General features: G+C 50.6%; 3 protein-coding genes across 3 annotated transcripts; 1 reads left to right on the top strand and 2 right to left on the bottom strand.

Moving 5' to 3' along the window:
• Positions 1-972: 972 nt before the first annotated feature.
• Positions 973-2,931, bottom strand: LOC121336715 (receptor-transporting protein 4-like). Its single transcript, XM_041406086.1, has 2 exons — positions 2,786-2,931; positions 973-1,747 (listed from the first exon to the last, which is right to left on the bottom strand). Exons 1-2 carry the CDS (start codon positions 2,929-2,931, stop codon positions 973-975), a joined length of 921 nt encoding a protein of 306 aa, XP_041262020.1.
• Positions 2,932-11,722: 8,791 nt separating this feature from the next.
• On the bottom strand, positions 11,723-17,795 carry PDCD1 (programmed cell death 1). Its single transcript, XM_041406026.1, is given in 7 exon segments — positions 11,723-11,941; positions 12,783-12,817; positions 13,373-13,525; positions 13,823-14,155; positions 16,138-16,296; positions 16,299-16,372; positions 17,698-17,795. Coding segments are annotated over 7 exon segments (1,071 nt in total).
• A 3,097-nt stretch (positions 17,796-20,892) lies between these two features.
• On the top strand, positions 20,893-25,974 carry DYNLT2B (dynein light chain Tctex-type 2B). The gene is made up of 5 exons (XM_041405869.1): positions 20,893-21,013; positions 21,465-21,598; positions 23,162-23,231; positions 24,837-24,900; positions 25,514-25,974. The coding sequence occupies exons 1-5, from the start codon at positions 20,946-20,948 to the stop codon at positions 25,559-25,561; spliced, it is 384 nt and encodes a 127-aa protein (XP_041261803.1). The 5' UTR covers positions 20,893-20,945; the 3' UTR covers positions 25,562-25,974.
• The last annotated feature ends 1,701 nt before the right edge of the window (positions 25,975-27,675 follow it).

Raw genomic sequence — 27,675 nt, 5'->3', positions numbered from 1 at the left:
TGGCCCTGCTCCCTCCCAGCTCCTTGTATACCTGCTCCACTGGCAGAGCACAGGAAACAGAGAAGTTTTTGACTTAGAGTAAGCACTACTTGCAACTACTAAAATATCAGTGTGCTATCAACATTATTAATCCCATATTAAATCCAAAGTACAGTGTAGTAACAGCTACAAAGAAGAAAATTATCTCCATCCCAGCTGAAATCAGCTGTGGCCACAGGACATGCTGTGCCCATGGGTAAGTTCTGCAGGAGCCCAGCTGCCCTGCAGGGAAGGTAAGAGTCAGGGTGCTAGGCTCCATGGGGACACCACGTTTCCTCCCAGCCTTATGACACCCACCAGCTCCCTAAAGCCCTGAAGGGTGAAGTAGCAGAAGGCAAGAGTCTGCATCTTCCCTTTGCCCAGACCCTGTAGCCCAATGTTTGCAATTTCTGCATAACCGGGGCATTGACTTTGGACTTGCTGCCATGGCCTTCTTGCACTTGCCAAGTTTGGCACCCTTTGCCCCCTCTGCAGGGTACCCAGACAGCTGGCCAAAGGCAGGGAAGACAGGGCATGTGCCTCCCTGGAAGCAGAGCACCGCTGAGAGATAAAAACAGCCCCAAGCTTCCCTCCAAGATGCCCACACACAGCTAGAAAAGGCTTTTGAGACATTAAAAAGCACAAATGCATTCCTGGGCTGAGGAGAAGGGGGTTGTTTTATTCTTGCAAGCAAGAAACCTCATCCTGTGCATGGGGTAGCTGGGAGGTTCATCCTCATACAGAATATGTCCCATAAGAATCCATCAGACCCATGAGTCTTCCAGAGATTGTTGGACAAGATGCCTGGATGAGGCATCCCAGTGTGATCCCATGCCACCAGGAGCTGGAGAGCTTGCTGAACCAAGAGCAAGGGCTGACCCTGGGTATCCAATTTTCCAGGCAGTTCACCACCTAGCCATCACCCCAGCTCATCTTTGTGATCCCCAGGTCCCTCTACATCTTGGTCAAATAAAACACAAGGAAGATGATCAGTGCCAAAACACAGACCAAAGAGCTGCCGAGGCAGCAGCACCATTTCCAGGAGGAGTTGCTGTTGGAGGGTGAGGGGTGGTGCGTCGAGGCTTCACGGGGTCTTAAGCCCTGGTGTTTCAGGGTCTGAGAGGTCCAGGATTTGTATGTATTCCAGGAAACCCATGCTGGGGCTGGCTGCAACTTAGTGTGATGGGTCCTGGCCTTGCCCACACCAATCAAGGGCTCGCAGTCATCTGATCCCAGGGACGACCATGACTCCGTGTGATGTGTTCCAGCCTCCCCCGCATTTGTTAAGGACTTCCACACATCTGATGTCCAGGCCAGCCATGGCTTGCTGCTGTGCATCCTGGCCTTGTTCTCATCTGCCAAGGGCTTCCAGGCATCCAGTGCCGGGGTCTTCTGTGACCTGTTGCAAATGCCAAGCTCGCAGGCCTCGCAGTGGGCACAGTCGTGTGGCCCCGTCACCAGTGCATCCACCACGACTTCCAGGAGGTCAGAGGGCTGGACAGGCTTCTTGTAGAAATACTGGAGGATCTTTATCACCAGGTTGTGCAGAATTGTCTCCACAGTGTCCAGGCTGAACTCAGGATCCTCCAGCTGGGAGTTAGGGCAGTGCCTGCATTTCTGGCGAAAGATCCGCATCCACACTGTGCCCCAGCCTTGGCAGTGGTACATGCGGAACAGGATGTGCACTTTGGCAGAAGACCACTTATGAAAGCACTGGGAGCACTGAAACCTGTCAGGGCAAAGAGGAGACCAGCTCATCCCAGGTGCCCCATGCTGAGCTAGAGGCTTTTGGCACAGTCAGTAGGGACGAGGGTTAACACAGACTATGGATTAACTCCACTCATGCAAGCTTTACACCAAACTGTCCTCCCCCTCTCAGCATGATGCCAGCCTGGGAAGTTCACCACAGATGTGAGCTGAGGGCTGGGCCTAGCATTAAAGACTTCAGAAGCCAGGCTGTCTTTTGGGATCCTGGCATCACTGCCAAAAGCAGAGGCCCTTGGGGTGGGAAACATCAGGTCCCTGTTTGGGACTCCAGCCCCTCACCCATGCTGGCTCATCACAGCTCAGCGGAAAGCCAGCATCAAGCCCAAGACTGGGTAAGACAATAACAGCAAAATAGAAGGAAGGTGTGGGTGGAGGGTGCAGGGCAGGTGAAGAGATATCTTGAGGAGCCAAAAGGTGTGCAGCCCACAGCTCTTCATCTTGCACAATCTGCATGGGGACTGGCAACCAAAGTCTCCATTTGCTGCCACCCAGGCAGGGTGTCTGAACAATGCCCAGAGTGGAAATGTTTGGGGGGCTTCTCATGAGCAATGCAGAGCCACAGCCTCCCTCTGCCCAAGGCTCTGCAGCCTGGTACAGATACAGGGGCTGCTGAGACATCACTCCATGTCCCAGTTCACAGTGGTTCTCCCTCTCCTTACCCTCTGAGTGCAAACCCAGAAGATTTGGTATAAGTCCCCCTACTTGCTGAAGGAGCTGTTTTCATCTTAACAATGACATGGAGAAATTCTGGCCAAATAGCAGCTGCCCTTTGGACCTGCTGAACTACTCTCACCTCCAAATATCATGTTTTCCAGTTGGCAATAACCCACCGAGATTCAAACAAAAATGAAGAAACCCTTCACAGCCTCACCCACCTCCAAACTCCCCCTTTTGCTGAAAAACCTGTTTCCTACAAGCAAATTTTGAAAAAGGAAAAGGTCCATATGGCAACCCATCGATCCTGATCCCCCTCCAACAGGGACTGTCCGCAGCCCCCTACCTCCCAAGAGCACGGCGCTGCACAAACTCCTTCCAGCCAGGCATGCAGGCCTGCACCTGCAGGGCATCATCCTCCAGAAGTGTCCACGGATCTGTTACGTGCATTTCTCCAATCTTCACTGCAAAAATGTCCTGCCACAGTCCCATAGTTCCACTTTGTCCTGGGTTGATAAGGAAGTGAGTTTTTCGGGAAGTTGTGGCCAAACCAATCAGTGCTCAGATTTGAATATTGGCACCTGGTGTGGCCACTGAAGACATGGATATGCCTGTGAGAACACAGGGGGTTAAAATGCACAGAACGGCCAGGGAAACTCTCTCTTGGTTCCGGTTGTGAAAGAGGTCAGACCTGCCCTGCCCAGCTGGGAGTTCTGGGCGGGCAGAGCCCGAGATTTTAACCCTTTTCTTGGACAATGAAATCTTTGAACATTAAACCCTCCCAGAAGAGAGACAGACATGAAATAGAAGGAAATGTGCAAGTGTGGTGAGGGCTGAGCAAGTGAAAGATGTCAGAAGGAGATAAGAATCCTAGGTGGGAGGAGATGATGGAATGGCCTTTGGCTGGACTCTTTTCTTGTATAGCCATGGACAGACCCATTTTTCCTGTGACACAGAGACTGCATTTAGGGGGAGGCAATGGCTTGGAGCCAAGAGAGTGCAGTGATGTTATGTGAAGCAGTGGCATGAACAGATACCGATGAGGAGGGAATGGTGATGCCCTCTGTCTTCAGTGAAGAAGAAGATCTCTGTTCTCTAGACTCCTCGGCCCCAGGGGGTGGATTTGGGGGGGACTGGTGTCCCAAAAGTGAGGGACTGTTGCTTTTTTGGACCTGGGCAAAGCATCCTTAAGAGAGGAACCCCAGAAGCAGATCTGGTCCATGCACAGTGGTGAGAGAACTGGACATGGAAGGAAGAGGTCAGAGGGCAGATGTTCTCTGGGCTGTGCCACGAATGACATGGAAACACAAGCGGTTTCAACTGTGTTTCCTGGGGAAGCCTATGGTACAAGAGGGACTCCTGTCTCCTTGATAAACTGAGAGTTGATTATCTGAGGGGTGGTGATGACCTGAAAGTTAACTATCTGAGGGGTGGTGACTGGATTGAGAATCTAAGGTTTTATCTCATTGTGCTGTGGTGGAAATTGGGGGGAGGAGAAGGAGTGTTTTGGAAGGTTTTCATTCTGAGTTCTGTGTGTGTTCCTTTTTATATATTGTAAATTAATAAAGGTTTTTCTGTTATTACTAAGCTGGAGCCTGCTTTGCTCTACTTCTGGTCACATCTCACAGCAGCCACTGGGAGAATATTTTTTCATGGGGGCACTGGAATTGCACCAGTGTCAAACCATGACACGCCTGAAGCTGGGGAAGGGGTAGCAACCAAGCTTGCAAGTCAAGCTTGCAGCTCCTGAATGCACATGTGCAACTGCCGTTTCCCTATACTTTTTGTACAATGTTTTTGTGCTTGGAGAGGGGAACCTTTGCTCCTGCATGAGCAGCAACCCCCCATCCCAATCTCTGGATCAACAGTCTCTGCTGCCACTGCACCAGGTCTTGGCCAGGTGAAATGTCCCTAAAGTAAGGACAAGGTGGGTTTCCTAAGTATATGTACATGAACCCCTGACCTTGGAAAGCCACAATGCTGCTCTGTCCTTAGGCAGAAAGACTGGAAACAAAACCCCCTGCCAGGCTGCCCACGCCCATCACATTCATGGCAGTGGGGAGAACTTAGAGAGATTTGCCCGGTTTAGGAATAATGAAAGTGAAACCCATTGAAAATGCAGGACTCAGCAGCTGATAAAGCTCCAGATAACCTTATCTATCTCAATAGCTGCCACCAACCATGGGCTATTTTTACCTATTTTCAGCCAATTTGAGCAAAAAAAGCCCTAACATGAAACTTCAGAGTGGAAAGTTGGGGAGGACAGCATAGTACATAAAAACAAAACAGATGAGGTGCTCTGAGCTGAGAGCACCCAGGCAAAGTATAAACAGCAGGGCTGGGGCCACCTGCAGCCCTTGCCTCCCAGCTCACCCCTCTTGGGGTGCACAGCTCCCCCAGAATTCCCATGGAGAGCAATGCAGGATGGAATGCAGGTTAGATAAGAAGCCAAATGATAACAGGTCTTGAGTTTGAGAAAGATCTTGATTAAGCAGGTTTAGCTGCAGGCAGTCCGTGTAGGTAAATCCCAGGAACCACAGCCTGGCAGGGAGGCTCTGACCTTTGCTGCTGGAAGAGAAAAGGCAGTAAGTCATGTGTACCAAGAGCCCTATAACACCTTCACAAGGTGCACTGCCTCTCCTGTGACAGTGGAGGCAGGAGACCTCAGGAGATCCCAGCACAGAGCAAACCTTCAGCTTCCACATTTTCCCTCTTTGCGGTTCCTTTTACTCCAATTACACCTTGATACCATCATCTGGAGCAGGACTGGAAGGACAGAAAGTGCTTGGAAGCAGAGAAGCCAAGACAAGGTCTTCAGGAGGCTTATGAAGAAAGTCCTAACCTATGGATAGACCCTGAGTCACCCCCTTGCCAAGACCCTTGTCATGGGTTCATTGGGTCCTGCTTGGGCTGGGGCAGTGAACTATAAGCAGGACAGTAAAGGAGGGATCATCCCACCAGTGTTTTCAATGTTCACAGAAGGGAGCTGGGGGACATCCCTGGCTCAGGGCTGGTGCATGAGGAGGAAGAGACAAAGCAGCAGATCTTTATGGCCTCCTCTCATTCCTTTCCCTGGGGCTTCCCTGCCTATAGGTTCATTATAGAAGACCCCTTCATGCATTCTGCCATAGAGGGGTCTTCGGGGCTGCAAATCTCATGGTGCAGAAGGTGGAAGCTAAGTAGGGAAAGAGTTGGCCTCACAGCTGGCACCATGGCCAAGCATGGCTTGGGGACCCAGCCAACAGCAGGTGACCAGGATGGAGCCCCCACCCTGCAGCATCTGTCTGTCCACTTGACCCCTTCTGTGCTATTGTCCAAGATTTACCCTGGCGGGGGGTTGAATGCAGGAAAGACCTAAAGGTTTTGACACCTTCCCTTTACATCTAGGGCATGCCTGTGTTAAACATCTCCAGCTATTCTGAGGAAGAGAAGTCCCCTGGGGACACAGCCCTAGCTCCTGACACTCTCATATTCACCAAACAAGGATCTGTGGTTTCAGCCCAGCTCTTCCTCCTCAAGGCTGCTGACACAAGGCATTCTCCCCACAGGACAGGCACCACTCCACACACTTCCCATCCCAGGGGCCAAAACCCTGCCCCTCAGGCACACTGCTCAGTGGGGATACAGTGGCATACCTGGTTCCAGGTGTGAGAACGGGTACCTGCCTTCAAAAGCTGGCTGTGATGGAAACCAGTGCCCTGTTACGTCATGGCAACACAACTCAAATCATGACCCACAGTGTGCTGAGCCCTCACAGTCATCTCTGAGGCAGCCGAGTGCTGGTCCCTCTATTAAAGCCTTTGAGTTGCTTTTACTAAGGGGACTTTCCTAGAACAGCCCACAGAGATGAAATTGCTTCGACATCCTGTTCCATTTCACACGCACCTCCTGGCTCTGCCCAAGCACCTTGCTGCTTATCAGTACCTGCCTGGAAACAAAAGCTTTTCCTACAGGATCTCCCCACGGCCTGGCCTCAGCAGGGAGTGGGGACAAGCTCTGTCCTGCACACAGCACAACCTCGTTGGGCTGGCAGCCCTTGCCAGGCTCAGACCCTGCCAAATCCTCTTCACTCCAGCATGCTGGTCATGGCTTCTCCGTGGGATGCGTGAAGGAAGCACACAAGGTGCAGCCTGGGTGGTAATTTCCCTGCTGTTTTTGCGCAGCACAAAATTATTTTTGACTTGAGCTCCCACCCCTGGGTGAGCCGCCTCTGTGTGCACAGGAATGTTTCCCAAAGTTCTTTCTCCTCCTCTTCATCTCTCACTATGTGTCAGCCTCCACATTCCCCACTCTTCCAGGCAAGGGACAAAGTGCCCACATTGCCCATGAGGACTTTCCTTGGCCCACATGCACTCCTTCCTGCTGGGACATTCATCCCTTCCTTTGGCATGGGTCACCTCATTCCCTGGTGGCTCCGTCCTGCCAGCAGTCCCTGGAAGGGGCAGAAAGGGGCATTCAGCCCCAGACCCCCTGCAGGACTGCAGAAAAGAACATCCCCTCAGCGGTGGGGATGCTGTGTCCATGGGCACATCAAGGTTTACAGGACAGATGAACTGACATCTAAGCAACAGGGCAGAACCCTAAACACTTCTCACTGCTTGCTTCATACTGAGGCTTTTTCTGTTCTGAAGACTTCCCTCATTTTTTCCTGTGTTGAACACACCCATTTCTTTTCCATCAGTCATTCTTTCAATAAATTTTTGCTCTTTTCTCCAGGTCATCGGAGAATTCAATTTCTAACCCCCACCCAAACAGCCCCTACACCCTCTTTCAATAGCATCTTGCTTTCATATGAGCCTGGATTCCCCAGAAAATCTCTGTTGGATGTGTCTGCTGCATGAGCTATTGATAACTGCTCATGGGAGAGAGCTTCTTGAGAATCCATCCACCCACAGTGGCAGAATTTCTCATTTCCTCATTTGCTTATGAGACTGTCATGTAAGGCAGCACAAAGATAGCATCACTCCTGCTTTCCCTGTGGCACCCAGTCTGTCACCCTAATGAAGAGAAAATGAGGATGGTTTGACACAAGTACCTGCTAAATCTGTGTTCTCAGCCCCAGCACTGCCCTGTCAGTGTTTGCCACTTGGTGGTAATTTGTTCCAGCAGTTTTCTGGGTACTGAGGTAGGTTGACTCATCTAGAATTTCCTGGATCCTCTTTTTTCTGCTTCCAAGAAGCAGATGGTGAATTGGACATCCATAATCTCCTGGGACATGACTCCATGACAGCTCTGTGTGCCTCCAACCTTGATGCATTTGACAATGAATGGTTGTCACCCCGTCATGGTGAAACCCACCAGCTCCAGGGACAAGCAGTGGCTACAGGTTCCCTTCCAAGCTGGACTGTCTGCACAGCTGAAGCCTTGGAGCAGAAGGGTCCACCTATCTAAGGTTGGATTTGAGGAAAGGAGGATCAGTTCCTCAGGAAATAGGGCTATGCCCAAGCGGGACTGTAGAGAGGGCACATTGCCCCATCCTTCTGGACTTCTGGGGTGGAGAGGGATGCTGAGCAATGGAGAGAGATTTAAGGGGGCAAATGGATGTGAAGACATGGGCAGGTATCACCCCACATGGGTTTAGGCTCCTTGTTCAGTGATGGTGCTTCCAGGCGTAAGGAGCGAGCTCGACCCCCTCCAACAAGGCTCTGTGCCTGTGCCATGAGCAGAGGGTTTGGTCTTGGGACAGAGGAGCAGGCAGGCACAGGGCTCCTGCCTGCCCCTCCAAGCCCCATGCACCTGGGTCTGGACTGTCAGCTCCCTCACTGAGCATCACATCCTACCAAAGGGAAGAAGAGAGAGGAGAAGAAACTCTGGAGGCAACTCAAAGCAAAACTAGAGAAAGCAGAATGAGGGCGGGAGGAGGAAACACAGATACTCTGTAAGCTACAACAGCTCAGTGACAGGTAGGGTGAGACTCTTGGTGGGACAGGATGGAGGAGATGTTTTGGACCCAGACCCCTCAGGACACCAGAGCTGTGCAGCCTGGCCATGGTTAGGGGTCCAGGCAGCCTGCGCAGCAGCCACCCCTCCCACCACCAACCACCAGCTCCCTCCAGCCTTTCTCTTCCAGGAACAACAGTCACTCTCCCTGATAGTCAAGGCCATGGCAATGCTCCCACACCACAGTTCCTGACAGGCCAGTCCCACCCACAAGCCATCTCATTACCCAGTGGACAAATAACCCACACACCTGATGCATCACCTCCAGTCCAACTTCTCCTAACCAAAAATTTCTGTTGCATCACAGTGACCCAGACAGTGCTCACTTGAAACTGACCCTGCTGTCCTACAGCCTGACCACCCCTTCTCCCCTCAACATCTGCAATGCCCTGGTGTTCATGAACAGTAATTTGCTGTTTCCTGGCATGGCTCTCCTCAAAGACGCAGCTGCAAAGTGCAGGAGAGGATTTCCTTTCCATCTTCATCTGCCTGTCCAGTTTTCTCAAGACATGGCTTACAAGTTCAGGTTTCTTGAAGAGATGTTGCTCACATGTTGTTTCCAACAACCTTTAATCAAGACTGGGGTATATAAGGAGCCAGGCTGGCTCTCAAGCATCATGTAGGAGGTTTTTGCTTGCTTAGGTATAGTCCAGGCACATTGCCACACATCCAGCTTTCTGCAGATGCTGACAGGGACCAATCCCAGCTCTCTGAGGTCTCCCAGAGGGCTCTGGCCATTCCCCATCATCAAGACCCTAGTGTGGGACCAGGGTGAGGCTCTCCAGAGGTCTCAGCAGGTGTGTGGTCTCAGGGGGCTGACGAAGCATTTTGGCACTGAGGTGGTGGCAGCCACTCCTCGGGGCGTGCAGGGTGCCCGCGGTCGGAAGCAGCTGCTTTAACTGCCAGACCAGACTGCACAGGAAATGCCACAGCTCCAGCAGCCACAGCCTTTCCCTGGGCTGGTCCGGGGTCCCAGCACAGCAGAAGCTGTGGCACAGGGATGGGGGGCCTGAGGGGATGTGTGTCTGTGGCAGGGGGGTTTCAAATCTGGGGGTGTTCACACAAATTTGTGTGGTGACATGTTTGCACGTCTGTGTGTTCATGAACATTTGTGTGTGCTTGCACACACTTGATTCCCCATTCCCAAAAAAGATACTGGGGTGTGGGGCCTGACACCCATCTCTGGCACTGCTTGGTCTGGGGATGCTCAGCCAGCACAGCCAGTGCCATGCCAGGTGCAGGGGAGTTTAGCTCATGTCTGTTAGTGCTGAGCATCCTGTGCTCCAAGCAGGGATGGAAGATGGTGTCTGGCAGCCTGGAGCGCCCCCAGCACTCAACCCATGCATCTTGAGGCCCCAGCCTTCCTCCCTGCAATGGGCAAGATTGCAGCCAGGCTGATGGGGATTGGAAGGGCACAGGCACTGTGGCAGGCTGGATGCTCTCCCATCCCAAACGGCAGTGGGAGATACTTTTGCTACACCTCCAACCCCACTGGATGGCTTGGGAGACTCTGGTCAGCTGCAGACCACCATCCAAACAGAGAGGAAAGGACTCAGCCCCAACTGCATGTGTAGAAGTCATAGCTGCAGCCAGGGAGTGCAGGAAGTGCTGAAGATCTGGCACCTCTGCTGCCAGAGAGGTAGGATGGAAAATATGAAGCAGGGTCCACCCTCTCAGCTATGTCAGCGTCGTGTCTGACGGGAAAGCAAAACGCAGAAGTGCTGACTGAGCTCCCACTTTCCTGCTGCAGCTGCCTCCTTTTCTGGGGCCTGCTGGCCACAGCAGGTCTCTGTCTGAGCTGCTGGGGCAAGGAGCAGGGCAAAAATCCCCAGTGGGCTGAGCCATGAACTGGCATGAGTTATGTGAGTTATGGGCAGTTATGGCACTGCCCGTGGAGGCTACTGGGAGCCTTCAGCAGCACTGGGGACCAAAGGGGACATCACATCCACTGTCCTACCCTGAAGAAAGCTGTAAGCTATCCCAAATGGATACTTATCCCATCTAGTCCCCTCTGGAAGTTTCTCATGGACTTTCCAGTCCCCACAGAGTACAAGATATGGTGCCTGGCTTGCCTCACCCCTTCCCCCAGCACCCAGGTTGGCTCCCACAAGGCTGTGCTGGTTTTACTGGGGGTAAGGGAGGAAGAAACCTGCTGACAGTGCTGCCAAAGTGTGAGATGCAAGTGACTCTTCTCAGTTTTCACTGAGTTTCACACTCTCCTGGCAAGCCTCTGCTACCTCCAAAGCCACTCCTTACTGGGGTTTCTCCTCTCTCAAGCAGTTGTCATTTCTTTCCGCTCTGGTTTCTGGCAGGTAGCACATCTCTTTCAAGAGAGAAAGTGGAAGTTTGAAGCCAAAAAAGCTGCACTGAGCACCATGGTATGAGCTTTGCCCTGACTAATGGCAGCCAGACCCCTGGCACAGCAGGGATGCTCATCCCCATGGAGTGGATGAGTGCCCTGAGACAAGCCTGATTAAGGGCGAATGTTGGCTTGTAGCCATGCCTGGGTGACCAGCTCGGACAGGGGCAAGGAGAAAACGAAAATCGACCTCTCTAAATTCTTAAGAGCAGCTTTGTGGAAGAGCAGCTTGCATATGTCTCAGAGAGGCCCAGGAACCACAACAGATGCTGCCACCTCCCAGCTCTGCCCTGCACTGCAAGAGCAGTTATTTGCCTGCCCACGCACTTGCCACCACGAGCCAACAAACTCCTCGGATGCAAAACTCTTTATTCACCCCCATGGCCTTATCTGACTCCCGCCTGGGGAGGGAGGGACACAGGGGTAGATTACCCCTCATGCAGAGGAGGAAAATGCCTGGAGACAGGCAGAAGACCAGCTTCCTGCTTCCCAGGGATTTCTGAATAGAGGTACATAGGGCAGCCACTGCTCCGAGCAAGAAGCTTGCAAGAAGCCTTGGGCTCCCGTGAGCAGCATCTCACAGGATTCACTTCAGTTCTGACCTCCAGCACTTTCTTCAACAGTCATGCTTTGATAGTTGGTTCAGACCTGGGGCAGGGAAGCAGCATGGCCACTCCAGAGAGCACTGGGCGGAGGTAGAATACCGAGGCATGCTGTAAGTCACATTTGGGACAGACCTATTGGCATCACTGCTCTGCCTCAGCCCATCCTCCCTGCCCTGAGTGAAGAGGCAGCACATGGAGCACAGCAGGGACCTTCCTCATCCTGTGGTACCCACCTCATGGCCACAATAACACTGTGGCCAGGACTGTTCAATATCAACTCCAGCAGCAGCATCTCTGCTGCTTTAGTCCTGATATGCTGGATTATCCCACAGTGAGGGGCTGGGGCAGCCCACACCCTGGTGAGGAGGGACCCTGACCCTCAGCAGGGCTGTGATGGCAGCTGTCGAGTCCTCTCATCCAGGTGTTTCTTGCCACGCTCTGGTGTGACAGGTTTCTCCTCAGGGAAGATGATGGTGGCATATTCAGTCTGCTCAACCGGCTGAGTCTTGGGGGGCACTGGGCTGCGCTGGTCCCTCTGAAACTCCAGCACACCATAGTCCACAGTGGATATGAACACCACAGGGGGCTTCTCTTCCTTCTGCAAGGTAACCCCATCATGGTGGTTCAGCTTCCAGAGGTACCCACCATCCCCAGCACAAGCCCATTCTTACAGCAAGTGCCAAAATCAGCTCTGAAGCGTCATGGGAGAGTGAGAGTGATACACAGAAGAAAGATGCACAGACCTGGGGTAGAACATGCACAGAGGAACCACAGCATGAGTCTTGGGGTCTCAGCTCTCTGCCTCTGCAAGCAGGCTGGACTCTCTGCCTGCCTGGCCATGGAAGGCAGGGCTGTGCTAGGAGCCCCTTTCCCACCTCTCCATCAGGCTGCAAGGTGGCATGGTGTGCAGGAGAAGAGCCTAGGGCTGAGTTTGCTCAGCCGAGAATGGAGAGAGCAAAGGGCAACCTATTCACTGCCTTCAGCCACCTAATGAATGGAGCTGGAGAGAAGATGGAAAAAGATCCCTCCTAGAGGTGCCTGGCTAAAGAGAGAGGAAAACAGGCACCAGCTGCAGCAAAATAAATTTTAGCTTGATATATTGGAGGAAAACATCCTCCCATTTTCTATAGCAACACAATCCACTGTCAAAGATAAGCCTGCTTTGAAGAAGAATAGGATTAGAGAGTCACATCCTATGCTGGGTAGTTTTATTTTGATTTTGTGATGGGGCTGTGCTGCTGCAGGTGTAGAAAAGCAGTTGTAGCTGTGCAGAAAAGATAAAGGAGCAGTAGAGAAGATAGCAGCAGAGAAGACAGCAGCAGAGAAGAAGTGAGATGCTTGTGAAGAGCTGATAAAGGAAGGCCCAGCACCCTCCTCACCCCAGCAATGCCACAGTGCTCTCCAGCAGCACAGCAGGGTGACAGAGGCGGAAAACTCACCACTGGCATGTTTTCACTCGGTGGTTTCTGCACATCTGCAAAGTAACACACTTGGTTAGAGGAGGTTTGTGTGCCATGTAAGCTGGCTCAGTTCCACCAAAGAGCACACCGCAATCTTTTCACTACACGTCCTCCTTGTCCATAGGGTTGAACACCCTGAGCATTACAAAGACAAGTAAGACACCAGCCCACAGTCTAGGGTTTATTTTGGGATTAGTGGCGTGCAGCAGAACTCTCTGTGAGTCCTTGGGTGCCTGTGGTGTGTCTGAGGTGATGGATGCCCTGTGCTGCACCAGGGTGAGGCGCTCCAAAGGTACCTGGGCAAGGTGCATGGGAGGGATTCAAGTGCACCATTAAGGCACAACACTAACGAGTGGTGTAGAGCCACTGCACAGGGTCTGGGGGCTCTATGAAGGGCAAGCAGGGCTCAAAGCTCCCCTCTCTCCCCAGCACGGAGTTATCTGTCCCACAGAGGTATGCCACAGCTGAGTTGAGCACGTTGAACCAGTCCATGTACCCCAGGCAGCTGCAGACATCTGGCTGACCCCAGGTCCCAAACTGGGTTTGCGTGGCCTCCAGGGGAATCATACCTCCTTTCCTGTATGTGAAGGTGAGGTAGCCAAAGATCAGCAGCACAACCACTCCAGCCAGCAGGAGGATGCCCAGGAGCATGGCCTTGATGTGCTCTGAGGGGTTGCCTTCCTCCATCTCTGGCTCATCAGTAGCATTCACCTGGGGGGCTGCTGCAATAGGCATTAAAAAAAGGGGGAACAAAACAGAGGGTCAGGAGTGTAACGTGGCCTCTACAGTCCTTGTGAAAGGTAGCAGGGGAACATGGGGCTGTCCTGAGAAAGGGTTCAGTGCCAGGTAGGCTGTCATAGTCCCATTTGTCCTCCAGGGTGCAAAGGAGACAGGACAGGGCAGGGCTGTGCTCTCCTGACCCATGTCAGGTCCTCTGCCAGCAGGTTACTGCCTGCCTTAACCCCTGGTGCTACAACAGGCTTGGGACCCGTCCCCATCAGCTCAGCCCCCAGGCTGACCTGTGACTATCAGCTGGGACCGATTGCTCTCCATCACTTTATCGGGATCATAGAAGGTGATCAATCCACAGTAGTAGGAGCCTGAGTCATTCTGGTGCAGGTTCAGGATCTCAATCTCAAAGACAGAAGTGTGGTTGATGAGCCGGTACTTTTCTGTCTCTGTCATGGGCTTGTATCGGCTGATCTCAGCAGTTTTTTGGGCTTGGCTGTGGTTGGTCTCCTTGTACCAGTTGAGGCTGTACTCTGAACCAGAGTCATTCTCCATGGAGATATTGCAGAAGAAAGTGGCTTTGTCACCTTCAGGAAGAGTTAACACTGATGGGAAGATGGTCACTGTTTGGGAGAGAGGATACAAGGAGCAGACATGGTTACAGCAGGCACAGGTCTCAGAAACAGGTCTCACCCCTGTGTGGGAGCCAACAATGCAAGCTCAGTCCACATCATCACTCTGGGACATGGGCAGGTACATCAGTCCATGTCTCTCCCATTCCAAATGTATGCCTGCTGGCTGGAGAGGGACTCTCAGAGGTAGCAACTGTACTGTGAAATGGTTTCAGCAGACCAAATTGTGCTCTGGGCTACCTAAAATTAACACTGAACACCTGTACCGGGGAAAACAGACTTTGGGGGTTGTATTACTTTTAAATATATGCTGTATGTTCATGTCTGAGTCATCGTCTCTCCAGCTGAGGCTGACTCTGAAAGTGAGCAGAAGGACAGAGTCCCAGGCTGGGGCAGTGTCCTATAGTGCAGCCCATCACATGCCTGGCTGCCTGCTGGGATGCTCTGGCTCTCTCCACTACACTGTGCTGGGAGCTCAGAGCAGGCAGGGGCCATCCATGGCACAGTATTTGTCATCTGCAGCCTGAGACCACCTGACAGAACAGAACAACCTGGAGCTTACAGTGCCATCACTTTCCAGGGGCTGTCCTCTCCTTATGTGTGCGTGGGCAGCCAGCTCCTGGGGTTCCAGCTGGGCTTGCCAGGCTGTTCCCAACACAGAATCCAGCCAGCCACAGCCACAGGCTCCTCTGCTTTAGCACCAGCTCTGCTGCTTCACCTCGCTTCCCTGCCCATTATCCTGGTGGGTTCACCCATCCTGCTTAGTGGGAATGCTGCAAACATGGGCCAGGCACACAATGGCTCCAGCCAGTCCCACACAGCAGAACAGCTGATGTATTAATTTCTGTTCAGAGCAATGAAAAGTGGGAAGAAGTATTTTTCACGTGGGTCACCCAACCAAGCTATTCAAACCACCACAGCTTTGAAAAGTTTCTTCAAAGGAAATTTGCCTTCCCTTTCCAGAAATCACCACTGATAGCAGCCCCAGGGCTTGCACACAGAGTCAGAAAGTCCCTCCCGTCCCTCCAACTCTGCCCTGAGGCCATAGAACCATAACCTCAGCATCACCAACCAGAAAAGGAACCTGGAAATTCTGTGAATAAATACAAGATCAGATGGAAAACTGGGCTGAGAAATGAGGGTTGAGACTAAACAGGAGGAGGGAAGAAGTGCCCCAATTCCCACAGGCAGCACTGGCTGTGGCAGTGTCCACACCAAGAGATGGAATTTCTGCCATGTTTTGGATTTCTTTTGTTTAGCAGGAAATATTTGACAGGTTCAGGGCTTTATTTCCTACTAGTGCCACTGCCAACAATGAATGAAGCATTTGGAGGACTGCTGAAAGTAGAAGCTGGATTTACATGTTTTCCTGTATCTTCCCGGCTCCAGAGGTAACATCTGCTCCAAGGGACACCCAGCCCTCTGCCCACCCTCAAGGCAAAAAATACATGAATCCACCAAAGAAACAGTGAGCTGGAAGGAAAGGGAGACACAGCTTCATCAGAGCTCTCACTCACCCTGCCGAGACTCACACCTTCCCTTCAACCTCTCCTTCTTCCACAAAGTTCACCCAGAGAAGGGATCCTGGATCCCACAGGATCAAGTCCAAACCAGGAGTTACAGCCTAAGGGCACAGACTGAAGCCATGAGAGCTAGAAAGAAAACCCTACACCCCACTGGCAAACCCATAAGCTCAACACTGAACTCCAACCACCATCACTGTGTCACAACACAGCTCTGGTGTCAGCACTGTGAGCTGGGGACCTGTCCCCTTCTCCATCCTTTAATCCCATTTATGCACCAAGAATCCCCAAGTCCTTTGCTTCAGCTGCACATACCCAAAAGCTTTGGGGTTTCTGCCTTCTTGATGCCAGAGCTAATTTTTAACTACAAAGCCTCCAGCCGTTAGACATTTTCCACCAGCTTCAAACGACATGCCCATGCCAGCGAGCCCGTCACACTCCTGTACCTACCGTGGCGGCAGCAGGTCAGCATGGGCCCACAGCAGAGCACGATGGCACAGAGGTCAACCAGGGCCACCTCCACGCTGCCCCACGACTTCTTTGAGGCACCTGGAGCCATGCTGAGCCGCTGTGTCCCCTGCCCAGGCAGGGGAGGTGCTGTGCTGTGTGCGCTGTGCCGCTCCCGGCTCTCTCCGTGCTTCCTTCCCCGCAGCGGCAGCTTGTTCTCTGTGGTACACAGCAAGGGCTGGGTGGAAATGAAACGTACCCATCTCTGCCCCAGAGGGAAACCCAGGGCTGCCTCCCACCCCCAGCTTCCTCCCCACACAGGCAAGGATCAGCTGAGCCAGACCTGGCCCCTTCCCCTCCCTGCGTGCTCCTGGCATGTTCCCACACAGATACCCAGCTGCCAAGCAGTGGGGACAGGCACCTCTGAGCCTGCACCCTTTCTGGGGAAAGCTTCCAGGGATGGAGGAGACAGGGACCACAAGGGACATGTCCTCAGCTCTGAGCCTGGCCCATAAATAAAGGCAGTCTTGGGTTCCCAGGCATCCACAGGTGCTCCCACTGGGTGCCCAAGGCAGTGGGGTTGTGGGACGTGTGGCACTGGGTAGACAGGGTCTGAGAAGCCATGGGACACCTATTGGTAGGCTAGGATGGATAGGCTCCCACCAGGATGGGATGGGATAGGAGATGAGGAGGAGGAGGAGGAGGAGGAGGAGTTTTGCCTCCTTAGGTGTGTTTCTTCTCAGATTTGAAGAGAGCAAGGGCAGGTGCCCAGAGCCAGGGTACTGTTATTGAGGCAGAAGACTTCTGTAATTTTTTGCCATCCATGCTCACCACACTGACTAATACTGGCATAGGAAATAACCAGCGGTGAAAGCACGTTCCTCCACTACTCTAAAACACAGCCTCAGTGCCCCACAATTTTGGAAAGTTTCAGGGGGAAATTAGTAACTGAAAATTAATAAGAAGGGTGTGATTCTAATGATGACTTCATTATTTTTCCAAGCTTCCACAAACAAGCTGTGGGGCTGGGGCTTGCTCATCTCTCACTTTCAAACGTGTCCCTGGCAGGCGAGTGGGCTGGGACAGCCACCCCTAATTTCACAGAATCATGAAATCATAGAATCATTAAAATTGGAAAAGACTTCTAGGACCATCAGGTTCAGCCATAAACACCATACCACAAAGATGGCCAAACTGGGATGGCCAAGGAAGGGTTCTGGGCTGGGGCAGACAGGCTCACCCTGGGACGGTGGCTCAATCCAGCCTGTCTTGGTCCTCCTTTCCAGTCTCCTCCTGACATTGCAGCATCATTCCTTTCTCATGAGCTGCAGAGCCAGGCTGGGTGCCATGCCCACCTCGTCACCTCTCTATGCCACCTAGCCAAAGGCCACCATGCTGCCTGGATGGGTGGCAAAGGGACTGCTCTCCACCATGTGCAAAGGTGCACATGGGTTTTGACTTGGACATCACCTCTTCCTTCATAACATCCTGGATTCCCATTAAAAAAAGCCCTGACTAAACTAAACTAAACTAAACTGAACTCCAGGAAAAAGGGAAACTGACAGCAAGGAGGCTTTTCCACCTTGAGGCTTTATGTCCCCAAATGGTGACACCAGGCACTCAAGCCAGGTGTGGGGAGGCTTGTTTGGCACTTGCCACATGTTTTGGTTTCTAGAGGTGGAAGATGTGATGGGTATCATCACCAAGATCATAACTCAGCAAGCCAAGGATAGGCAGGAAAAACTGGCTCATCCTCCCCACCCCATGTGGCAGCAGTGAAGGGCTGATTAGAATCATAGCACAAATTGCTCAAACTTTCCAATGCACACTTGAAATAGGTGTAAACTGGTACCCAGGGCGAGGAGGCTGCCATGTCCACGAGAAACCAACAACGGCAAGATGCCTTTTTCTCTGAAACAAAACCTCATGGTGATGAAAAGAATAAAAGAAAAGATCAAGCTGCTAGGAAGCTGCTGTGGAGGAAAGTGAGGTGAGCAGCAGTCCTAGCCTCAGGTGTCAGCATTGCAGAGGAGCACGGCCCCAGCCCCACAGCAGCCCTGGGGCTTCAGGCAGGTTTAAAAAAACATAAATTCTTTCTGTGAGTTGGAGCATGGCAAATTGCATAGGACAGTCCTTTTCTATTTGGCCACCAACAGATGAAAATGAAGTCTAAAAAGTAAGGACAAGCAGAAATAAGTGAAAAGACAGTTTGTCCTTTAAAACTAAGAAACAGCAACTTCAGCAAGCACATATCACACCAGTTCATTGGAGCACAAATGTCATAGTTTTTCTCCAGCCAGAAGCTGGTGAGTTCTATCAACACAGCTGCGACCCAGAGGAGGACCCAATCTTCTGCAGCCATCACTGCTGGGACACACAGCTGTCACCTCAGCACTCACCTCAAAGGGTAGAGAGTCAGCCCCAAAATGGGTTAAAAGCATCTGGGGTATTTAAGGAGCACTGAAAAATTGGAAGAAGAAAAAGAAAGCTGTGATCAAACATCTCTGATGGAGCTGACTGAAGCCCAGAGCTGCATGACCTTGAAGTTCAGGGAAAGCATAGCTTCCCAGGTGAAAGAGGAAACACCAACTGCCACAAAAAGATGCTGAGGAAGAGAAGCCCACACGTTCCAAAGATGCTTCCCAGAACGGTTTAACTGAATTCGCATCTGTGGGTCTGACCCAGGCGGGAGCCGAGTGGCTGGGGTGAGAAGAGGAAACGGTTAATAGTGTTTGCAAATAAACACAGAATCTTGAGGTCTTTCAGATACTTCTCAGAAATTATGAAGGTCTCGGCATGATTTGCATGAATCTGTAGGGACAGGCAGCGTCCTGTGGTTGTGAGTAAGCAGCAGTAAGCAGTGAGTAAGTACAGGGATGGAACAGAGACACAAAACTGTTCCTTTAACAAGCAGAAACCTGCAGGGCCTGGGCAGAGCAATGGTAACTGCGATGGGAAGGTGCCACATGGGTATGGCAAGGGACCAATGTCACCTCCAGCAAGGCAGTGAGTGCTCCTGCTGGCAGGCAGAGCTGACACCCAGCCCAGTGGTACTAAGGACTTTGAAGGTCCATCTCTAGCAGGAGGTGCTGGTAGAGTCTGTGGAAATTAAGAGCTGCTGCTGCTCAGGGTCTCAGCAACCCATCCATGCTCAGAGCAGCTTGGGGCAGGATCTGGCACCAGTTGTGATATGCCTGTGCACCCCAAGCAAAATTCTGACAGTGGTACCCCTTTCCTCCTGGGGCAACCTCACACCTCCTGTACCCAAGGGGCACCTCCAGGCACACCTAGGCCTGTCACAGTTCATGGCCCCGACCAGCCTCTCGTCTGTGGCAGCAGCACCACGCCACAGCAGCGCTGGCTGTGCCTTCACACTGTTTCCATTCGGAGCTGGGTGAGGCACACAGGGACCTTTCTCAGCCGCGTCATCCGCTGCACGTGGGAAGCACAATCGATCGCAAAGATCGCTGCTTCGAGATAACCTGCAGAGGAAACAGCATGTCAGCTTCTCAGCAGGGGCTGCAGCACACACAGCCTTCGCTGCGACACACAGCGGCCATGGGCAGGGAAAAGGGCACAAGGGGTAGGATTCTGGGGAGCAAGAATTTTAGGTCTTTATGGAGGATTTAAGAAGTTGCTGGAGGAAAGGAGCAACGCTGGGATCTCCTCCCTGATGTCTGGGATGTGTTGTACAGAGGCAGGAAGGGAACCTCCAAGCAAGGCTGAGGGCAGGGGCTGTGCCTGCTGGCTGGTTTGGGGCAGAAGGGGGCACCGGGGAAGCACCCAGTGAGGCCAGGCTGTCTTACCCCACTCTCTCCCCATCATACCTCCAGCCACACTCCAGGCAGCAACCTCTCCAAACCCTTTACTTACAGAAGCACGGAATGAATCAGGTTGGGGAAGACCTCTGAGATCGTCACATCCAACCTATGACTCAACACCACCATGACAACTACAGCATGGCACTAATTGCCACATTCAGTCTCTCTTTAAACACCTCCAGGGGCAGTGACTCCACCACCTCCCTAGGCAGTCAATTCCAATATTAACCACCCTTTTTATGATTAAGAAATCCTCCTAATTCCAACCTAAACCTCCCCTGGAACAGCTGTGTCCTCTTATCCTGTTGCTGGTTGTCTGGGAGAAGGGTCTGACCCCTGCCTGGCCATACTCTCCTTTCAGGGAGCTGTACAAAGGGATAAGGTCCCCCCTGAGCCTCCTTTTCTCCAGACTGAACGCCCCCAGCTCCCTCAGCTGCTCCTCACAGGATCTGTGCTCCAGACCCTTCCCCAGCTCCACCGCCCTTCTCTCGACTTGCTCCAGCGCCTCGGCATCTTCTACAAGCCATCGCAAAATTTTTCAGTTATTACCGTTATTAAAATAGCCTGCACTTATTTAACACTTATTTACCAACTACTTCATTGTACAAGTTTTCTTATAACAAAAAAAAAAAAAAAAAGGGTGTGGGGTTTTTTGGGGGTTTTTTTTTTTTTTTTTCTTTTTTTTTTTTTTTCTTTTTTTTTTTTTTTCTTTTTTTTTTTTTTTCTTTTTTTTTTTTTTTCTTTTTTTTTTTTTTTCTTTTTTTTTTTTTTTCTTTTTTTTTTTTTTTCTTTTTTTTTTTTTTTCTTTTTTTTTTTTTTTCTTTTTTTTTTTTTTTCTTTTTTTTAATACACAGTAGTACCAGCGGCGGTAGGAGCACAGACTCCGGCAGCACGCAGCCGTAGCGCCGGGGCGGCGCGGCCGGGGCGGGCGGCGGAAGCGGCGGAAGCGGCCGCGGTTGTCCCGGTAACCAGCGCGGGGCCTGCGGGGCCATGGGCGAGCTGGGCCCGGACGAAGCGGCCGAGAACACGTACAGCCTGCGGCCCGGCCTCCAGCACCGGTGAGGCCGCCGGGGAAGGAGGGGCCGGCGCGGTGGGGGACTGGGCATTGCGGCGTGTGGGCCCCGGGAATGTGGAGCTGCGGGGGGAATGTGGGGAGGGCGTCCCTGGGCACGAGGGGCATGAGGCAGTGGGGTGCTGGGAATGGGAGCACCGAGGGTTTGGAGGGCACCAGGCTCCCAGACCAGCTGTGACACCCGCTCGAATGGGGGATGCTGCTGGAGGGGCAACTTCCAGTGGGGCTGGTTTCACCCCTGTTGTTTGGCTTTTGGCAATATCTCCATTTTAGCGGGGCTTTTTTTCCCCATGGCTTGTCATCTGCTATTTTTCTCTAATACATGAAAGCTACATTTTTCCAGGTGGCATTTGGCATTGCATACGTTTCTACGCATTGTGTGAACTTTCTGTTGCACTTTTCTTTTTCTTTTTTTCTTTTTTTTGTTGCCATGATAGATTTAAGTCGTCCACAGTAAAAGAATGCATCCGTGCAATACTGAAGGAGAAGCTGGCCGATGTACAGTACATCCCAGAAGAAATGCCTGAGCTTACAAAGTCTTTATCAGACACAATAAAAGACAGACTGAAAGGTAAGGAGGTTTGCTGAGGATGTAATTTCTTTTCTTGCCATGTCTTCTCCCTTTTGATAAGATCCCTCTTTCTTCCTTTGTACTTGAAATGTATTCCTTCCCTGTTGACTGACTCGAGTGTGCTGGTATGAAGCAATCTGTCCTATATATGTACATTCCTTGCCTGTGGAATTGGAGACCTAATTCAAGCAGACAAAATTTGTATAGCTTGGCAGGTGTGTGATGTCAAACTTGGAAGGTCTGCAGGGAGAAAGAAGCTGCATTAGAGAGAAGAAAGAAGTGATGTTTCATTGCTTCTTGCTTCCATAAACAGAACCATTCCTGCTCTTCTTCTGCTGTGAGTAAGATCAGAGCTGGAAAGGCAGTGGAGATCAGAACAAGGCTCAGGGAGCACAGGGAAGGGGGAGAGAGGAGCAGTCAGCCAAGGAGGGGTGTGACTACAGCCTTACAGCTCTGGAAAAAGGTTGTGCTGCTGCACAGGATGCCCTCCAGCATTTTTGAGTTCAAGACGAAAAGTGCAGGCACCAGCAGGTGTTTCCTGAGTTTTGTGCTGGAATAAGTATATGTATGAGTGTGCTGGCACGGACACTTTTTTTCCCCTTCCTCCTGGGGACACGCTGGTGCTCCATCTGCTGGGCTGGCCTGACGTGGTGGCACAGCCGCGCGGTCACCCTCGGCAGAGCCACGGATTTGTGTTTCTCCCTGAGTTACACATCTGCTTTAAAGCCAGCAGCAGCTGTAGTCCCTGCACGTGTTCATGCTGAGCTCCTCTGCACAGGGCTTGGCTTCAGTAATGTGTAACCACGGTGGCAGCAGCCTGAAGCGAGGCTGGCCCGGGGTGGCCACTCTGGCATCTCTGATAAGCATTGACGTGCTGGATGTTAGCAGAGCCAGCGTGCTGTGTTCAATCCTCCAGTGGAAACAGGGTGCTGGAGTCGTCCCAGGACACTGCTTTGTTGAAGACAGGCATTGGGATCTATATTTGATTTCAAATATGCCTGTTCTGATTTAGCTTCTGGATGGTTGCCATGGCCTGATTAGATCTGGCCTGTGCCTCAGAGGTACTTCTTTACTGCTGTGAAACAATAGCATGTCTCTGAATAAATAACACAGCTATGTTGTGGCCTTTTATACCTCTCAGGAGCAAAGGAAACACCTGTGTGGCAGAAGAATCTCACAATACCTTTGCATCAGAACAGTTTTAAAATAAGATACGTTTTTTCAAATTGCATTTTGTCCACTAGGAGCCTTATTTCTTTCCATGTTGCCAGTTCTTGAAAGTTGTCAAAGCAGAATACTGACAGACTGTGTGGCTGCTCAGAGGTGTCTTGTGCCTTAAGATGCATCTTTTGATGGATGCCAACTACCCTGTTCACCCCTGAACTCCAGCAAAACCATGGTAATCCATACTAGGAAAATGAAGCTTTGCAAGGCACTCTGTACAAGCATAGGCTTGTACAGCCACTTGCTTTGTAGCCAGAAATCTTTAGCTTTCAGGGTCATGTTTTAGGCTCATATTTTTAAAAAGTTGTTGCTCTCACTAATACTGTTTTCTCTCTCCAGAGGAGGGATTTGACAGGTACAAGATGGTGGTGCAGGTTGTCATTGGAGAGCAGAGAGGAGAAGGAGTGAAGTAAGTTTTGCATCTTCTAATTGTATTCCTAGCATGTTTTTTGGGTTTAGGTGTGTTTTTTTCTTTGGAAGCTGCTTCCAACTTCCCTTGCTAGAAAGGTCTGTCTGCAGATGAAGTGTAAATCACTTTCTTTTCTCTTTTGATGGCAACTTGAGTGTTTAGGTTGTGACTGGTTGAATTAGCTAGTGATAATTGGCTCTATGGTGGTTCTTAGCAAGCTGAAATGATGATAATAATTTTTGAGAAGTGTGGTAAAAGCATTTTGTGTTGTATTCATGATGAATTAGGGTACACCCCCAGTCCATTCCCAAGGCCCTGCTACAGCACAAAAGCCATGATAACTCACTTCTGTCTAAAGCCAGAAAGCTTCCATAAGCGCTTCATTTACATTTTTCAGAAGTTCCAGTTTCTGTAATCCCCCTGCAATACTGCCATGGGAACCAAGCCTAGATTCCCATGTGGGTGCTGAGCACTTGCAGTCAGCTCCAGATGCCTGCAGTCAGATGAAAGAATTCCTCTTGGCTGCAATAGTGGGCTGTAGCTTTCCATTACTCATGGATAGGGAGAAGACAAAAGGGAACAGCTCACAAGGTTTATGTGCTTTATCTGCTGGGCTTATCTTTATTATTGTGCCTGGTACTCCAGCAGAAGATAAGAGCTGTAATCAGATCTGCTGCCTCCCTGTTCTGGAGGTCACAGAGGAATACCTGTACCTGCTGCTCAGGCTTTTGTTAGGAATGTCTGTCTGCAGGCAGGCTGCTCCACAAGCACCGCACCAGGGTGAACAGTTCAGTGTTCAGGTGGTCTGATCAGAAGTGTGAAGTCCAGCCACACAGGCTGACAGAGCAGTTGGGGAAATTTTCCAGTTTGCAACAGACAGGAGGCAAGTTTGAAACACAATCACTGACATCCTTAATGCAAAGTACACCTTAGTACATTCATTCATACATTATGGGACTGTGCCCCAAAAGGAATCCTGTCAGCTGAGGCTGACTGGGGCAGGCAGTGGGAGCCTTGCAGCAGAGAAAAGGGAATGTCAGTGCCTTTAGACAAGGCAGCAGCAAGGTCTCTCATGCAATATCCTGTTGTGGTCTGGTTGTTTGTGCTCAGGATAGGGCTTGGGTGTAGAAGTCCATCAGGATAGTCAGGGAGCAGAGGGTATAGATAGGAAAAGACTTGAAGAGGTCATGGTCTCATAGCATGGCATCTGCCAAGGAATACGATAGCCCCCTATAAATAAATTGGGAGTATGTACCATGAGGGTGCAGGAGGTGAAGGATGAGAACAAATAAGCTAAATTAGCCACTGATATGCATAGGCCAGAAGTCAAAGATTCTTAAGCACCATAGCAATGAGGTTTCAAGCCCTGCTTGAAGGTGGCAGGGTTGAGAGCTGATGAGTTTGAAGGTGGAGCACATACAGAGGGGATTACAGCATGTGGTAGAATTCAGCAATAGAAAACTGGGCTTGGCATTCAGGAGCATACTTCCCAATTCCATTACCTTTAAAGCAAGCTCAGTTTGGTTTTCAAGGGAAGTATCTGTGATCACTTAGGTCACTACACATGAACTCTGGCTAATGTCCCTGTCTGGCTCCTTTGTCTAGCATGGCTGCACGATGCTTCTGGGATGCTGACACTGACAGCTGTGCCCACGACGTGTTCATGAACGTAAGTACGGGCTGGATTCCCACGGGAAGTGCAAGGCTACTGGCTTTTGTGTGAGAGGCAGAGTGACCTTAAATATGGAGCAGAAAAGAAAGAACTGCTAGAACAAAGGATTCAAGCTTATTGAAAGAGCCTGATTTACATCCTTGTTCACAAAACATACTTAGCCGTAACAGACAATATAGTAAAAGTTCTCCCCTGAGTAGGTGACACAGTACAGTACAAAAGTCATTGTAGTCACACCATTTTACTGTACAAGAGCACAAGAGACAAAGTCTTTTCTTAGATACTTTGCTGAACTGCAGACGTGGATCATGGCTGAAATCCACGACTGAGGCAAAGTCAAGGTCTTACTTAATTATTATTTTATTTTAAACTGCCACCTACATACCTGTGGGTGTGTGGATGAAGGAAGTTGAGGTGCTTCTGGCATTCAGATGCACTGACCTGGGTTACACCACAAGTGAGGTGAATAAGAAACTTAAATAAAAGAAAATTGCTATGTATTACCATACAGTTATGATCTGGTCTAAATGTTCCCTGATGTTTGCCTGTTCCACTAGACTAGCAAAAAGCTTGCCTTGACTAACACAGAGTCTTTGTCTGTTTTCCCCAGGACAGTCTGTTTTGTGTTGTGGCTGCATTTGGCTGCTTCTACTATTGAAGGTGACAAACATTGCACAGGAGCATGGATGCTGGGGAGAATGCTTTGGAGTATTTTTTATTTAAGTGCACAAAAGCATCATATTCTTCCTTTAGTACCTAACACAATTAACAGCTCTACAAAGCACATCCTACATCTGTTCTAGACACTACAACATTCCCTCTTCCTTGTGGATATTGATACAGCTTTAAGCACAATATTAATATTATTATTATTATGTCCTTTATTTAAATGGCCCTTTGTTTTTTATATAGTGTTGGTTTTGTCCTAAAAGTGTATTGCCAATAGCCATTGCTTCTAAGACAAACTCAACTTCTGTCTCGAAAGGGTTCTGTTACTTTTATTTTTATTTCTATGAAATTAATGAAATATTTATAAGAAAAAAAAATCATAATAAATCAGTGTATTTAATATTTCTTCTCTTGTGGCATTTTCTTCCACTCTACAAGATGCACTATCCTGGATAGCTTGTCTGCATTTCTTAGGTGAGCATTTTAACAATTATTTGTAAATTAATCCATAAAGCTGATCTCTGATTCTGGTTATCCAGATTTGTTCCTATCACTCCCACAACAATTGGGCTGTGAATCCCAGCTGTGTCACATGAGATGGTATTAACTGATGGAAAGTCAAGGTATTTAGGACATTAGGTCAGGCCAGCAGCCCACACACCCCATGACTGCAGAACTCCTCCCTGCAGTAAGTGCTCCTTGGTTTGGTGCAATTTGGCACCCGTGGATGCTGTGAGTGATCATTGCTCCTCACACTCTTCAGCAGATACTGCAGTGATTTCTCAACCTCTCTGTAATTGTTTCGGAATATGAGGGTGGATATTTGGAGAGCAACTTTGCTAGGACTCCAGGCTCACAAAGGCTGCAGTAGATCTGCAGAAGAATGCTAAAGGTTCTCATCACCCCAAAAGTTGGAGGACCACGTGGGTTACTGAGACCATGGGTGCCAACAGAGTACATCTTAGCATGCCCATTGGAAGATGGGATACTCTGTGGTGATGCCTGTTCTCTCTCTGCTGACAGGGCAAGCACAGCTGAACCATTCCAGTGGGATGGACAGCTTTCAGAGTGCCAAAGGGGGGTGAGGTGAACCCTGAATCCCACCTTCAGCAACTGTTACAGCAGAACACACTCTCCCCATGCAGCTCTTGGAAGCTGGGGAAGTAAAAAGTTACAATCTTCTAGAACCCCTCTTTCAGCTACAGTGCTAGAGGCAGCACACTGCTGCTTCTCTGTTATATTAGCTTGAAATATTTTGGTTATGAGTCCTCCTCTCCTTTTCCTCTGGTGGGAAATGAAGGGTGACTTCACTGATTGCTTTGTTGCTGCCTGTGGCTGTCACCCACTAAGGAACCTGCAGAGAGATGTGACAGCGCTGCTCTGTTTGCGCACAACCTGGGAGCATGACTTTTAGGGAACAGCAAAACCCTCCACACATTTTCCAGGAGTGGTACATATGACCTCAGACGCGTTTTGAAGCTTTTATAAAGTCATGGCTGTTAAATCACGATGTTTAACCTTGCACTTGCTCTATTTTGGAGGTGTTTCATGGCTTCTTCACAAAGGTGTTGTACAAATCAGGTGAGCAGATTTGAGTCTGTAATCACTCAGCCTCACCACCCTTGGCTGCGGCGTGGGACAGGTAAGGGATGCTGTATTTTCCCTGGAGAAAGATTGAGACACTGCTGAAGCACTGCACATCGGCGTGGACAAGCAGGGCAGCTCCCTCCTTCCAGAACCTCCGGAGTTTACACAGGATACATCCATACGCTGAGACGGATAGAGAAGAGACTTCATCAGTCTCCCCTCGTCACAGCGGGAAGCAGAGGGCAGACACTGATCTCTGCTCTGTGGTGAGCAGTGACAGGACCCAAGGGAATGGCCTGAAGCTGTGTCCTGAGGGTTTAGGTTGGGTATCAGAAAAGGTTCTCTCCACACAGGGTGTTCAGGCACTGACCAGCCTCCCCAGGGAAGTGGTTATGGCACCAAGCCTGGCAGAGCTCAAAAGGCGTTTGGATAAGGCTCTCAGGCACACGGTGTGACTCTTGGGGATGGTGCTGTGCAGGCCCAGGAGCTGGGCTCGATGATCCCTGCGGGTCCCTG

This window comes from Onychostruthus taczanowskii, unplaced genomic scaffold, assembly GCF_017590055.1.
Source record: "Onychostruthus taczanowskii isolate IOZ18803 unplaced genomic scaffold, ASM1759005v1 scaffold24, whole genome shotgun sequence".
Taxonomy (NCBI): Eukaryota; Metazoa; Chordata; class Aves; order Passeriformes; family Passeridae; genus Onychostruthus; species Onychostruthus taczanowskii.
This window is presented reverse-complemented; position numbering and strand designations above follow the sequence as displayed.